Source organism: Amborella trichopoda, chromosome 3 (genome assembly GCF_054954075.1).
Source record: "Amborella trichopoda isolate Santa Cruz 75 chromosome 3, AtrichopodaSantaCruz75HAP2 v2.0, whole genome shotgun sequence".
Lineage (NCBI taxonomy): Eukaryota > Viridiplantae > Streptophyta > Magnoliopsida > Amborellales > Amborellaceae > Amborella > Amborella trichopoda.
In genome coordinates this window covers 52137669-52153612 of record NC_142338.1, presented here as the reverse complement: position 1 = coordinate 52153612, position 15944 = coordinate 52137669, and the positions used below count along the sequence as shown (strand labels likewise).

The 15944-nt window shown below is 39.2% G+C and overlaps 1 protein-coding gene across 10 annotated transcripts; it reads right to left on the bottom strand.

The window, feature by feature from the left end:
• Nucleotides 1-958: 958 nt before the first annotated feature.
• LOC18429235 (uncharacterized) lies at nt 959-15494 on the bottom strand. Of its 10 annotated transcripts, none has more exons than XR_016051612.1 (10): nt 14674-15140; nt 10874-12571; nt 9936-10142; nt 9462-9698; nt 5100-5166; nt 4051-4263; nt 3208-3303; nt 2117-2305; nt 1614-1750; nt 959-1317 (listed from the first exon to the last, which is right to left on the bottom strand). XR_016051612.1 is itself a non-coding variant. In XM_088861253.1 (10 exons), exons 2-10 carry the CDS (start codon nt 10907-10909, stop codon nt 1089-1091), a joined length of 1407 nt encoding a protein of 468 aa, XP_088717379.1. In that variant the 5' UTR covers nt 10910-12571; nt 14674-15140; the 3' UTR covers nt 959-1088. The 10 variants fall into 10 exon arrangements, 4 of the variants coding, with proteins under 4 accessions (XP_088717379.1, XP_088717380.1, XP_006838589.1 ...); XR_016051613.1 differs by having other exon boundaries at nt 10938-12571; XM_088861253.1 differs by having other exon boundaries at nt 3212-3303.
• Between the last annotated feature and the right edge of the window lie 450 nt (nt 15495-15944).

Here is a 15944-nt window from a genome sequence, read left to right as displayed (position 1 = left end):
TTATGGACCTTGCAAAAGTCATCATATCATAAATTTCCCTATATTTTATTTTCCATCACACAATGAAAAAGAACATCTAATTTTGCATGGGTTTCAACTGTGAACAGTGAAAATAACATTTGATTTTGCGTGGGTTCCATTTGCGAACAATGAAAAGAACATTTGGTTTCGCCTTGGTTTCAGTTATATCAGGAAAGCGTAGCAAAGCCTATCATATTGTTTCTGCAGTAGCTTTTCTTCCAATTGAAAGCCTTTAATGAAAAGCACATCGTTTGGTTAATGAGTAGAATAAAAGCCTTTAATGGCACATCGTTTGGTTAATGAGTAGAATAATTGTTGATAGCTTGTCAAAGTAGGAAGGAAATAATCTCGAGGCTTTGTGCTGGCAATTAAGGTAGTATTGAATAGAAACAGCAATTGAAACTAGGTGCATATTGATTACGCATAGACCCTAGGCAATTTGGTGGGTTGCGCTCAGGTCCAATTCACCTGGATCCAACCTGGGTCTTAGACCTAGTTGGATTGGGTTTGGAGTGGGAACTGACCCAGACCCACCCCCCAACTGGACAATACCTAACTCATTTACAGCCCTGTTCTGTATTGAAGGACTGGAATTATAGGTCCATTTATCTTTTGGGAGGGGTGAGAACCTGCTATCGATCCCTCTCTCAAATATACCCAGTCCGCATAGAGAAAAAAAGGGGGCCTAGTTTGGCCCCAAATGAAAACAAGTAGGTGGGTCAAAACTCACGAACGCTTATAGTACTACCGATGATGTTTCGTTGGCAGAATCAATAATCCTAGGCGTATTACTAGAAACAAGTCGCTGATGTAGCCCCCATATATGCAGAAAAAATCTAGGGGCAGCACATATGACAATTTCTTGATGCAAATCTTCTGTCTTAATATGCGGCCACACAAGCAAACAGAGCACACCACTGTATACAACAAGAGCTCCTTTTGACAAACAATTTCATTTCTCATTTCCAGATTTATAGTGGCTCCTCAAATGAATGAGAGAGAGTGTGAGAGAGCCCGCAATTATATACAACAAAACTCTCTGACAACGATCTCTGGTAGTGTCCATCTCAAACTGCACACAGCAGTTTGTCCGAACCAATCCCATCAGGATTGTCTCCAGTACAGTGGAAGTTGTCCGCAACATCAAGTGACCACGAAATGCGAAAGATTGCATGTCGAACGGCAGCTGAGGCAGGACGGAATGACTCAGGCAGAGGAGGAAGGCACTCTGGAAGATATTCTTTCTTGTTCGACGTTGGAGCATAGAGTGAGATGGCACCCCGACAAAATATAAATCTAAGAAACAACCCACATGAAATCAATACAATGTGAATCACGACCACTCAATCCAAAATTAAATTTGTCCTTGGAGAAACAACAGAGAAAAACGGACAGTTTTAATTGTCCAAGTGTAGACCATTTGCCTAAAATAATTGTTCCAACTCTTTCCATTTGCCTAAAGTAATTGTTCCAACTCTTTCTTTGCTGTTATTTATTTTATTTACCCCTTCAAGTATCTAGCATTGTACCCTATGTTTTGGTGTAATGCACAGGGCAGAAAGTTCACTGGTCTTTTTAGTCGAGGATATTACCGAAGAATGAGCCGCCTTAGAAAGGGATCGGTTAAAACGTGAGCCCACACTGGATCAAGTGATTCAGAATCTGCCAACATTTTGCCCCACTCATCAAATGACGAGGACAGCATCTCATCAACTTTGTTAAATGCATCCTGATCATTTTACCGTACAAAAACACCCATTAGAATACATGCAAAACCCGGTAAGAGTGGAAAATCTAAAGCACCCTATTTGAAGTAAATCTATCAAATAGATACTTGGCCAAGTATCCTATAGCCCAAAGGACTATGAAAACCATAGTTCCTTGGGGGTCATGACCGTCCGTTCAAATGGTCGGAGGTGATGGAGGCAGAACGGAACCCACATGAACAAGGTAACTCAAAGGTAAGTCCCACAGTTTCTCTCCATCAGAATCCACCATTTCATCAGACAATTACAGCCCCATTAGACTGATTTTCCATAGTTGATTGGACTATAGTAAACTTCCACTTGTTAAAAGAGCTTCATGAAAAGCTTACCATTCCAAGGTTAAAGCCAGGAACACCAACCAAGAGGCAGAAAGCCTGTAAAGGGGCAGTGAGAAACATTGTGAATTGGCTTCCATTGTTTGGCTGGGAGGTTGAATCAGCATCAGCAGCACATGGAGATGGAAGGGTAGGGGAAAGAAGTAAAGCAACAGTTTCTCCCATCTCTGCACCACTTATGGCCTGGAAAATTTCAATAAGTCTCTCTAGTTAAAACTTCAAAATAAAGAAACACATACGAGCTGGTTGGAGATTCAATGTTAATAATTAGAGATGGTTTCATTTTCTTTTTGCTACTCATGAATTTTATGTGAAATCCATGCAGAAGATGAATGCCCAAAAACATAAGAAAATCGCATGGGGTTTTGAGGGAGAAGAAACATATTTTGTTCAAACTTCAAAAAATTTAGCCCAGTACAGGACCCCATAACAAAAAGGTAAACAGTGACTAGTAGCTATTACCTTGCATGTCTAGTTTGGGGAGCAAAATATTGTTTTCAAACTTCTCAAAAAAAGGTAATTTCTAAGCAATTATATATATTGACTTATAAAAAGATTGCTTAGAAAAATATTATTGATATAAGTGATATGTCTAGCTTGGGGGCAATGGACCCCTTCTCTTGTATTTGATGCGTAGATCTGCCCCTCAATGAGCAAATGGAAATAGGATCATAAGCTACAAAAATCTTTAAAAGACAGAAGGCACCTTCCACAAGTCAGTGCCAGTGCCTATTCGTGTCTTGAAAGGCTTGGTCTCTCTTTCTCATTGTGTGGAAAATAGTTAAATAAGAAGATAAGAATCAACAAGTCATTAGCATACATGATTGAAATATCCGAATTTTCATTCAGTAAATTAGGTAAGAGATTTTACTGAACTGCAAATGTTATAATAGCCTAGGTTGGATGCCTATGCTTAACTCCATTCCAATTTTTTTATTAAGTAATATTACTATCGAAATCATTATTTTTTCCTTTAAAGAGAAATATATTTTTCTGCCGTAGGTCCTCATATCATGGCTCAAATATGAAAAGAGGACTTCCAATGGAGCAAATCCAGACAAAACATGTGATAAAGTGTAAACAACCTGCCTTGAATGCATGACTACTGTCACAGTCAACAATCAGAAAAAGCGGCCGTCTTGTGAAAGGGATTATGTCATTAGGGTAAAGATTGTTCAAACCTGAAATTTGTGAAGACAATGATGTTAAATGAGAAAAGGAAAATCACTACTAGAATGAACATGAACTATACTACCATTCGGTGCACCAAGAGAAAACCATAGTCCAAATGGTCAATTGGTCACTATCATCCATGAAAATGATGGTGATAATGGAGAGATAAAGAGTGGGACCCACCATAACAAGAAATGACCTAAAATGGTCACTCCCACTCTCTGCAACCTCCATTTCAATAGTTGGTGATGAAACCAATGAACTTATGGTTTTGCCCAGTGTTTCAAAATTCAGAACGGAGGGCGAGTCGTTCATCCATAGATCCATGTAAGATCGCTGGATTAGCAATCCCAATCTTCTCTAGATTAATCCAAATTGGTGATCGAGAAAATTATCTAAAAATAAATGAGATCAAATAAAAATCGAAATTGGGGTTTATGAGGCGGGGATTTAGAGGGGAGCTAAAAAACATCAGGTAAGCTTAAAAGAAAAGAATATATATATATATATATATATATATATATATATATATATATATATATATATATATATATATATATTTATGGGGGAATTGGGCTGGGACTTATACCATCCTGGAACTGATTTGGTCCTGACCGATTCCCATCTAGATCGGAAATCGCCGGGTTTTAAAATAATGGTTTTGCCACAGTTCATTGGACTATAGCATACTTTAAAAAAATGAGAGAAATTCGCTCTCATGCTAAATTTTGCAAAGATATTGTTGGAAAGGTCACCTTCATTTCCACGAGAACTCAATCGTAGGCAACCTCTAGAACCATTATGGTGATTCTCCTCATGTAGATTACGAGATTCAGTTGGGCTATCACGGGAAGAGCTCTCGGGTGAAATAGAGTTTCCATCAGAGACAGAGTCATGAGCTTGCATATCGCCTGGATTTTGTTCAGTAGAGGATAGAGGGAGTCCTGAACTTGATGATGTGGCCTTCCCTGCAAAAATTCCTTATGATTTAGTCAAAGAGTAAGAAGACCTGCCAGCTCTATAAACCAGTTTTATTAAGACCAGATTGGTGCTTGAATCAGGGAAGGGGCTGGTCTGACCGTCCAATCGAAACCGACCCAACCAGGGCTCAGACTAGTAGAACCTTTTTTCAATATAAAATATTTAAAAATTCATTTAAAATTAGAAAAACATAAGGTAACCAATGAAAATGTAGTAAAAAAATAAGAGATTATTCTTAAAAATTTACTATAACTAACTTAAATGATTGAATGTTACATTTTAAGATTTAGTAAATTAACATGATTAAACATTGGCAGATAATTAAAGATTGCATTTTATTTAATTAAAAATTTCATTTCATTTAAGCAATGTTAAATAACTAAACATATTTAGCTAGACATTTACATGGGCAAGCCGCACGTGTGAACACAAACGCAAGGGGGGGGTGGGGAAAAAGCAAATTTTAACAAATTCAATTTTTTATTGTGTAAAAAGGAAAGCAAAGATATAGTTTCTTTTCTATGATAATTTCTGGATACAAAATTAGGCAATAAAGAGTTCCAATGTTGATTCAATATTTTTTTACGATTTTTTTTTTTTTTGTAAAAAGAAAAGCAATAAATTTGAAAAACACATGGAATTTAAGTTCAACTTTCTAAACTGGACAGTCCAATGCCACTCAAATGCCGGTTTTGACCGATTCTATGTAAACCCAATTTAATGCCTACATTGGACCGGACAAGGTTCCGATCACCGGTTCTACCAGTCCAACCACAATTTGAACCGGTCTTTACTATAAACTATCGTAAGCAAGATAATCTACCCGCAGCAGATAGATATATTAGTAAAATCCCATCAGGTGCAAGATCCTCCCAGATTGCTGCAAGGACCTGAAAAAAAAAGAGATCTCCATTATACTGTAAGCTCAAGGCTTCAAGCATCCATGATTCATTAGAAAGAATAAACAGGAAAGATCTTTTATTTGAGGATGGTACTAGTAAGTATGCACACTACTTATTACTTGAAACACAATTGTTTTTTTTTTTTTTTAATTTTGATGACGTATTTGTATTACAATATCAGGAAATTACAAAACGTGATGTGATATAAAAAGAGTGAGGACCTTAAACTTGCCATTAACCCATCCCAAGCCTGGGTAAAGGAGGTAGATTGTGTTAGGTAGGCAGTCAACTTAAAACTTTTCTAAAATATGGCCTCACTGAGGGTATGCCCCTTAGTAGAGCAAAATGGCCAACCAAGATTTGTGTAGCCGACCCAAGATTAGTTGGGAAAAGGCTTGGACGATGATGGTGTAGGCCCATTAAATAGACCAGTTTTGGAAATCATATGCAATAAATGGTGCTTGAGAAAGTAGGATGTACAATAGTAAGCAAATCAAAATCCAAAAAAGAAAGAAAACCAAAACTGTGGAACCGAGCTTAAAAAAATGTTGTTAGGTCCCAACTGTAACCCATGTAATAGCTCCCATCTTTGTGAGTGCATGCACCCTCGGTTTGGCCTCCTGCCAAGAATGCCAAAAGGAGACGTGAATACGCCTGCAGAGAAAGAAAATATGCTCAAAAAATATACTCGAGGCGCCATGGGTGGAGGAACCTGAGACCCACGTTATGACTTTTTCTTTTAATCTCCATCTACAACCACAGAACCCCCTCCTGGTTATATCTCTTGATACCCTCTAGCGGTGCTACCATTTCCACCATGTTTGAGTTAAACCAAGATGGCTAGAATATGAGAAACAAGTATTGCTATTGTGATTGCTGGATAGGCACCCAAAGCCCGCAAAGCCCATGTTGCCAGTGAGCAACGGACAAAATTTAGCTTTTGGTTGGTCTCTGGGGGTCTCTAAAGGGACAAGTGCGAGAACCTAGCAGGTCCATAGGTCAAAATGTTGTTCCAACTGTTGAGGAAGTCCGAAGAGGCAAGCCCTCTTAGGGTTTTATGGCTAGGGGCCCAAATTGCTTTGATGCAATCCAATAGGACCTTGGAAGTTGGCTTCCTTCCACTGAAGATTCTGGCATTCCTTTCAGTCCAGAAAGTCCAAATGGTCACCACCACTGATGCTTGCCACAAAAGAGGCCTGCTGCCATGTAAGGAAGTGAATAGAAGGCTTGGAACAGTTGAGGAACTGACTGGGGAGCAACCCAATGCCAAGCAAAGATTTGAAACAGCTCTCATCATATAGTTTTGGCCACATTGCAGTGGAGAAATATATGAGCATTAGTCTCTTCTGCTGGTTTGCACATGGAACACCTGTTGAGCATAGGTCCTGCATTGCAGCTGTCCACTGTTAGGGCCTTTATGAAAACAGCAATCCAGCCAAAAGTTTGGATCTTTTCCAGGGATGGGTTAAGTCAAGCTCTTCTAGACACTGAGTAGTGGGGAGGGAGAGAAGTAGGAAGCAGGTGTAGAATGCCTTGAAAAGAGGCAACCGCGAAGAAGCCCAAGGCAAATGGTGAGCAAATGATTCGATCAGATCCCTGTGAGGGGAGAAAACCTGTTTCGAAGCACAGTCAATAGAGAGGAGAAATCAGCCAGCTCGTGTCCTGAAGTGGCCTTCTAAAAATGGGGCTCCCGCCTCTAATGTTCCCTAAAGTATAGGAGTGATCAACGGTAGCCTCTGGGCACACTGCTAGGAGGAAGAAAAAAGGGAAGCATCCATGTAAGCAATTGTTTCCTATCCAAGTATCCTATCAGAATTTGACTCGTCCCCTCCATTGCACTAAACCAGATTTTAGGTTTGAAATGAACAAGGCTCGTAGTGATAGACTGCCGCACCCCCGAGGGTCTAGCAGTTGAGTGGAAAGAGGGGAGCTGCACTGGGGGATCAATCTGGTACTTTTACATAATGACTGACTGCCATGGGTTGTTGGATTGAACCCCCTTTGTGATTGGGTAGGGTGACTGTTTTCTAGGCCACCTAGAGTAGATGGTGACAATCGTTTGAGCCCGACAACAAGAAATCCCTCATTAGGTTCTCTACTCATTCGGGCTACGGAGGCAAGTAGGACATCTGGTAAACTGAGAGGTTAGATAGGGTGGCCTTGATAAGAGTGATGTGACCAGCCCAGGAGAGATATCTACCCTTCCAAGCTGTGAGTCTGCGTTCAAACCTTTCAATAATGGGGGCCCACTGTTGCTTGCCAGGTTTAGCAATGCACAAAGGAAGCGGATGTATTTAGAGGGAAGGTTTTAGAAGCACTTCTCAATCTGCTTACCAAGGCTAAGACCGATTGGTGGTCAGCAGCGGTCTCCATTAGTTTAGACTTAGCATGGTTTACTTTAAAGCCAGTGACCAATTCTAGGCATTTGAGTTAAAGCCATAGAGTGCCCATCTGCCGGACAGTTGCACAACAGAAGATGAGGGTGTCATAGGTCCAAAATCTGTTGCCCTTGGCTTGAGACTTGGAGCCCTCAAGTAGGCCATTTGGAAAAGCCTCTCCATGATAGGACCTTTGCTGCAAGAGAAAAGAGGAAAGGCGATGGAGGTCCCCTTGGCAAAAACCCCAAGAGGATGGGAAGAAGCCCTTAGGGGCTCCATTGATAAGGACAGATAAGTAGGCCCCCATATACAACATTGATCCACGGCCTCCATTTGTTACCAAAACCCATTTTGTAAATATGACCTCATCAAGTACAGCCCAATCAACATGGTCATAGGCCTTCACGAAATCGAGCTTGACCACCATCCCTAGGGTTTTTGCTGCATGTCTAGAGTGTATATACTCATGCACGACCAGTCCTCCTTCAACGAGCACTATCTGCGCATGAGTCATCAAACCAGTATCAATTCATAGTCACCACCACCAAATGCTTTAATAAGTGAGCCAACGCTACCTCCTTTATTAGATACCTAAATCGAGCCCCATAAACTTAGAAACTTGGGCACCATCGCATGGAGCCAGGCACAACTCCAAGAAGTTGTAGCAAAAAACAATGTAGACCCTAATCATAAAACTCCAATGGATTATTGATGTTTAAGGGCTACCTTTTCACACCTAAAATCACGATTTAGGAAATCAGATACCCATCGTTGTAAGTAATTTTAAGTACCATGTCCGAACCATCCAAAGGCATATTCAATGGAGAATAGGGGGTGCCACACTTAAAGATATGAGGATAACTGCTCCCTACATCTATAAAACACCAATATAGTAGAGAACATGCCCGATCGTTTTCCACCCCTTTTACACAGTCATCTTCTCCACCTTCAACCAACATATGAACACATTTATCTTCTCTACCTTGAACACTCTTAACAACCTAAGAAAAGGGGTCCTCATGTTCCAACATTGGGCAAGACACAAATCATTCACCCCAATCAGCCCATTACCTGAGTTTGAAACATTGCAGCGATAAATGTGATAATGGAAAAGACATAAAACAGATCCAAATCCATCTATGACTAGTGATGCTGATCCCATTTGGTCTTGAAAATCCTGGTATCTCATTCCTTCCATTAAGATTAAAGAATAGCATGGGCATCTCCTAGCATTCTAAGATGCAATTGACCACAGTAAAAATGTCTTTTCCATCATCACTGGAGGACCTATACTCCCAACAACTCTCGACCTTGGAAGCAAAATCATTGTGAAAGTGCATATTGTAGTTTGTCTCCTTGCAAGCACAGTAAGCATCATATCAATAACTTAAAACTATGTTAGTTACCACTTGTAAATTTCCAGTGAACATATCAAGACCAAAAAAAAGGTTACATACCCATTGAATGTATCAAGAAACTAGCAAAAAAGTAAAGAGTTACCTTCCTCTCTAATGAACATGCATCTAGGGAGAGGTTGTCATAAGTACAATCTGGTCAAGGATTTATTATTTAATGATATTTAGCTTCCACATAATCTTTCCATCTAAATAAAGTGAAAACCTTATTGGAACTAAAATAAAAAAAGATTCAGCAGCTGAATTGTGGATATTCTGTCAACTTAAAGATATTTTAGACTGAAAAGAAATAATACATATTTCCAGTAACCCGGTTTTTTGCTTTCGCCATTATTCAATTCTAGTGACCTTAATACCAGATGGGATTTGTGGCTTATGAAATCCAAGTTTCAACACACAACAGCTAAAGTAAGGGCTGGAAACAAAGTAAATAAAGCGAGCAGAATCGAACAGATTTCTTAAGATACTATGCCTACATGACCAGACTTACCGATATGAATTGTGTAGCAGCTGGACGGTACAAAATGGCTTTTCGTGGATTTGGTGGCAAAGAATGATCAACTAGACCCTCAATATATGAGAAACGCTTGGGTACAGCAGCTCCAGCCTCACCACAGGAACTTTCACTTGACTCCACCAACCTTTTAGGGTAGAAAGAACCACTTGGTTCCCACTCCAGACATTGAAGCATTCTAAACAAGTCAAGATTAAGCTCTGCAAACTTTACCTGGGAAATAACAGATGGCTCAAAGCCACATTAGATGACATGATAGACTTTTTTTATTTTTTATTTGTTTCATTTATAAGCAAAATAAGCATTCCATTGAAAAACCAAAAGAGTATACACCAAGTTGCGCCAAATGAAGACAATAATTGATGTATACAGATTTGTGGATAGAATTGGCAGTACTACTGCATTACACGTGTACCACAAATTTTGGACTTCTCTCAGAAAGTCACAAACCTCATTGTGATGGTAGCTGCCAAGAATTGCATCACTCAATCTTAGAGCCCTTTTGCCCTCTATAGAAGAAACGGATGGAAGAGCATATGGATCAGCATCAAGGACCACACTGTACCTCAGGGGTCTTCTATTCATAAAGGCTGTATCTGCTTTCAAAAACCTATTTATATCTATCAACATCCTCTTCCAATCGTTATAGCTGAAATCCTGGAAAAATGAGACATCTTAACATTGAACAATTTCAGAGAAGATACAAAAGAAGCCGCATAAGGCCGCATCCATCAAAAAGAAATGCAGCAGCAGAAGGTTGCTATCCAGAAAGGAACAAAAGCAAGTAAATCATTGGAACAAAATGAAGGCATTCATTCTTCAAGAAAATCCAATGATTATGTATATTAATTGTAGCAAATGCAACTACAGCAATGACAAACAACAGTAAATCAAAGGTGCAGATTTTTGCTCTGAAAGTGGAATGCTGTGAATTGCCATGACAACTCAGTATTGCATATGTTCTTGGAAAGTAAAAACAAGAGAGCAAAGATTGTAAAGTGTATATATTAGACATGTCCAAATAATAGCGAGAACACGAAGAAATCCTGAGACTACGACTAAGGAGTAAGTTTGAGAAAAACAGCATAACTCAAGCAAGTATTCATCGACTCATCTCATAAACTATGGCAAAGAAAACAAGTGTGCTACAAATCGATAACACAAATTACATGTGCAAGCACTTCAGAATCCAATAATGTCACAATTTAAGAACATATATTATATATGTTATTCACATAATTCAGTTGAATATACCTTCACTAGGACTCGGTTTTGGGCTTGATTAGTTAAAGTACTGACAATTGCAACATTATTTCCCAAGTTCAAATCCTACTGCTGTGCCAGCCTAAGATGTAAAAGCTGAATATGCATTCACACATCTTTCATACCTTAAAAGTAACAGCGAGTGTGCTACCAAAAAACATAAATTGTGCACATATACTCGAACCTCACACTGTATGAGTTTATATGGTACATGTCAGATGCAACTTCAGAAGGAACCCATCCTTAAGAAGATCTGCAGCAGGGAGTCACCAATATTATCATTCCAAAAGAATGTTGGCCAACTTCTAGTTGTATCATCCATTTGATAACTTCAACTGCAAGGCACATGTCAGATGCAACTTCAGAAGGAACCCATCCTTAAGATGATCTGCAGCAGGGAGTCACCAATATTATCATTCCAAAAGAATGTTGGCCAACTTCTAGTTGTATCATCCATTTGATAACTTCAACTGCAAGGCACATGTCAGATGCAACTTCAGAAGGAACCCATCCTTAAGATGATCTGCAGCAGGGAGTCACCAATATTATCATTCCAAAAGAATGTTGGCCAACTTCTAGTTGTATCATCCATTTGATAACTTCAACTGCAAGGCACATGTCAGATGCAACTTCAGAAGGAACCCATCCTTAAGATGATCTGCAGCAGGGAGTCACCAATATTATCATTCCAAAAGAATGTTGGCCAACTTCTAGTTGTATCATCCATTTGATAACTTCAACTGCAAGGCACATGTCAGATGCAACTTCAGAAGGAACCCATCCTTAAGATGATCTGCAGCAGGGAGTCACCAATATTATCATTCCAAAAGAATGTTGGCCAACTTCTAGTTGTATCATCCATTTGATAACTTCAACTGCAAGGCACATGTCAGATGCAACTTCAGAAGGAACCCATCCTTAAGATGATCTGCAGCAGGGAGTCACCAATATTATCATTCCAAAAGAATGTTGGCCAACTTCTAGTTGTATCATCCATTTGATAACTTCAACTGCAAGGCACATGTCAGATGCAACTTCAGAAGGAACCCATCCTTAAGATGATCTGCAGCAGGGAGTCACCAATATTATCATTCCAAAAGAATGTTGGCCAACTTCTAGTTGTATCATCCATTTGATAACTTCAACTGCAAGGCACATGTCAGATGCAACTTCAGAAGGAACCCATCCTTAAGATGATCTGCAGCAGGGAGTCACCAATATTATCATTCCAAAAGAGTGTTGGCCAACTTCTAGTTGTATCATCATCCATTTGATAACTTCAACTGCAAGGCACATGTCAGATGCAACTTCAGAAGGAACCCATCCTTAAGATGATCTGCAGCAGGGAGTCACCAATATTATCATTCCAAAAGAATGTTGGCCAACTTCTAGTTGTATCATCCATTTGATAACTTCAACTGCAAGGCACATGTCAGATGCAACTTCAGAAGGAACCCATCCTTAAGATGATCTGCAGCAGGGAGTCGCCAATATTATCATTCCAAAAGAATGTTGGCCAACTTCTAGTTGTATCATCCATTTGATAACTTCAACTGCAAGGCACATGTCAGATGCAACTTCAGAAGGAACCCATCCTTAAGATGATCTGCAGCAGGGAGTCACCAATATTATCATTCCAAAAGAATGTTGGCCAACTTCTAGTTGTATCATCCATTTGATAACTTCAACTGCAAGGCACATGTCAGATGCAACTTCAGAAGGAACCCATCCTTAAGATGATCTGCAGCAGGGAGTCACCAATATTATCATTCCAAAAGAATGTTGGCCAACTTCTAGTTGTATCATCCATTTGATAACTTCAACTGCAAGGCACCATTCATTTTCAGTTTCCCTTGGACTCTAAAGTGTAGGTCCTACAAAGAGGCTACTAGTCACATGTGTCAATAGTTCATGGTGAGCAGCATGAGAAGAAATCCAGACACAAAGTGATCAAATATGAGATTTGAGTTCTCTATAACAATGGGAAGTAAATGAAAATGAGTAAACCTATAAGGTAAAGACAGATCTTTAGAGAGCTTTTGTGCTCAATGATACACGAATGATAATGAGAAGAACTCTGTTCCACCAGCAAACATTATGATTCTTAAGGATGAAATCAAAGCTACAACAATCACTTCACAAGTTTTGGCCAATATGCTGGATGGATGTCAAGCAATCTTGAAAAATGCTTTACTTCACAAGGAGTTTCATGAATAGGAATCTAAAGTTTCCCGTACAAAATATAAAGTGCAGCATTGATGTCAACTTCACTTTATGTAAGCAGATAGGCTCAAGCAAGACCTCAAATGTTTGAAGGTTCTTCACCATGCTTCTCTGACTAAAGAATCCATACTTTGGGCTAAAGCTAAAAAAGAAAATATCAATCATGAACATCATGCTCTCTAAAGAAGAAGCAATCCTGAATCATAAGGCATAAAATGTTACACTGTGTGTGTTGTACCAACTTCTGAAAGAACATAAATGAGAGATTCAAGACAATTGTTCTTACGAATGTTTGGAAACTCATGGAGTCCAACTCAGACTCTGCAGGCTGTCGCGTTTGGAAACAAAATCATTGGGCAGGATTTCAATGTAATTTTTTTAAGGACTCGGCTAAGACTCTTAACATATTTGGCTGAGTCAAGTTGTCTGCCTTGCTTTCAGAACTATAACGAGTCCTAACCCAAGTCATCGCTTAAAACAGAGGTTTTTACTATTATACTCATCCAAATGTTTTCTCCAATTATTCCCAGATCCAAGGGCTAAACATCTGGCTATCCCACGATTCCAAATTCCTCCATAACAAACAAAGCAGAAGCTGGAACATGAAGCACACTCCAAAACACACCTTTAGCAAACTCAAATTACAGGAACCCTACAAAAATACCTCAAAACAATCCAAGTACAAACCAACAGCATCGTACTAAGTCAATCATATACTAGATGAAGAAAGGCATGTTTCCTCTACCAATTATGTGCTAAAATGACAATGGGAAATATTTATTCAGAGGACGTCCCTCTAATCATATCCTGACGGTAGATTTCAAGCAAATACTCAACCGAGATAAAATAGATCACAATATTGTTGCACAGATAAAACATCCCTAGAGTTTGTACTGAGTAGAATCTATTATGGCGGACTTGCCAATCGCGACGCAAAAATAGCAGGAAAATATAGTAAATGCTCCTAAAACAAGAAGCCTCATAAAAGCTCAATCCAAGTACGCAAAGTAAGAAAACCCCAAGTTTCCTCATAACCGCTCAATCAAAGAAGGTAAACCATTGTTTTGTATACAGCAAGAGAGAAGAAAAGGGAACAGGCGTGGAATGTACAATTAGAAAGGAATAAACACAGCCGTTCATGCAGCTAGAGAGAGAGAGAGAGGGACAAAAGTGACAGAATGGGAGGGTTAAAATAGGTACAAAACAATCCATTGTAAAACAAACAGAAAGAGAGTTATGCATAAAACTTTAGTTATGCATAAAACTTTTCATATGCAACAGAGGAAAAAGAATAATGAACATAGAAAGAAAGCCGGAAACATAGCCTTTCATAGGCCTTTCATATGCAGAGAGAATCCATTTAAAACAAAGATAAAGCACAGAGAGGGAGAGAAGGCCAGAGCTCAATTTACAGCAAAAATAAAGATAGAGAGAGGAGAGGGAGCAGAACTGTCTCTTACTCCATTTACAGTGTATAGGTCACAAACAACAAAAAGAAAAAACAAACAGAGACGCACACACACACAGGCCGATACAATAAGCATTTCACAAACACCAAGAGAAAGAACAGAGAACACAGCGAGTGAGAGAGAGAGAGAGAGCATAGGAAGATAGATAGATAGAGAGAGGCCGATACAATAAGCATTGCACAAACATCAAAGAGAAAGAACAGAGATCACAGCGAGAGAGAGAGAGAGAGGACCTGAAAGTTCCTCTTGTGCTCGTCAAGCAAACTCTTCATGTGATTAACCACCTGGTGCACCATCTCCCTCTTCCCAAGCGTCAAGCAAGCAGTCAAAAACCTCCCATAGCACCTCAACTGCTTGTTAGCCACGCTCAAATCACTCGCAGAATTCTCCTTGAAATACTCTCTCTCTAAGATCGCCTGATAAAACCTGCAACTCTCGCACAAAAGATTCATCTCACTTGTTCTCATATACTGTGTAAAATAAATCTGAGCAATTCTTGAAGCGATCTCACCAATCTCCCATCTCTTGACGCCATCTTCAATGAGCTTTTGTCTGTGATCTTGCTGATATTTCCAAAGCTTGGTGTAAATTTTGAAGACCTTTTTGAAGGAGGAAGCATGGTTGATTTTGCCATATAGAGGGAGGTTTGCGGACTTGGCGAACTTCCTGTCTGCTTTGTTACACATGGACCAAAAGACCTCGCATTCTGGTAATTCAAAAGCCATGGGAGGAAGATGACGATGATGAAGCCCTAAACCCTAATTCCAGACAAATGGCGGAGGTTACAGGACAAGATAAAGCAAGAAGCCTAGCCGTAAAGTAGAGATAGAGAGAGAATCAATTTTCCGGCAATTTTCCGGTTCGCATTTGAAGCATGATTAAAGTGGAACTCATAGAGAGAGTGAGAGAGAGGGAGAGTGCCACTGGTACACTGTTGTAACGCGGTTCCAAGCGTATTCCATAATTTCCGCAGGGTGCTTCGCACTCCCGCGGGAGCAAGTTAATGAAATTTCAATCGGAAACGGCCCGCGAATTGTAAAACAAAAAACAGAAATTTATCTTATTCCAACCCGGATTTTAAATCCGTAAGTGTGGGGTACAACACGAAATTTGATATCTTTTTTTTTTTTTTTAACTTTGAGTCGAGACTTACTTACATTTATAGGCATCCCATTTGAAATCTGATGGACAAGAGCGTTCAGACCTCCTTATATTAAAAATAAACTATCTTTGTATATTGTTTAAAAAAAAATTATTTTATGTGGGCTAAACCGCATTTCTAAGTATCCATCTTAAAAATGGATGCAAATAGGTATTCCATTTAAAAACAATAGAAAGTACCAGTTCAAATATTTTTTTCGCTATAACTATTATTTCTCATTTTTTAAATTTGTCTACTTTTTCATATTCATGATCTTACCTATCTTTAAAAATTAAATATTAAAATCCATCTCAAAAATAGATTTATTAAGACCGTATTTCTACATATACAGGCCTAGCCGCA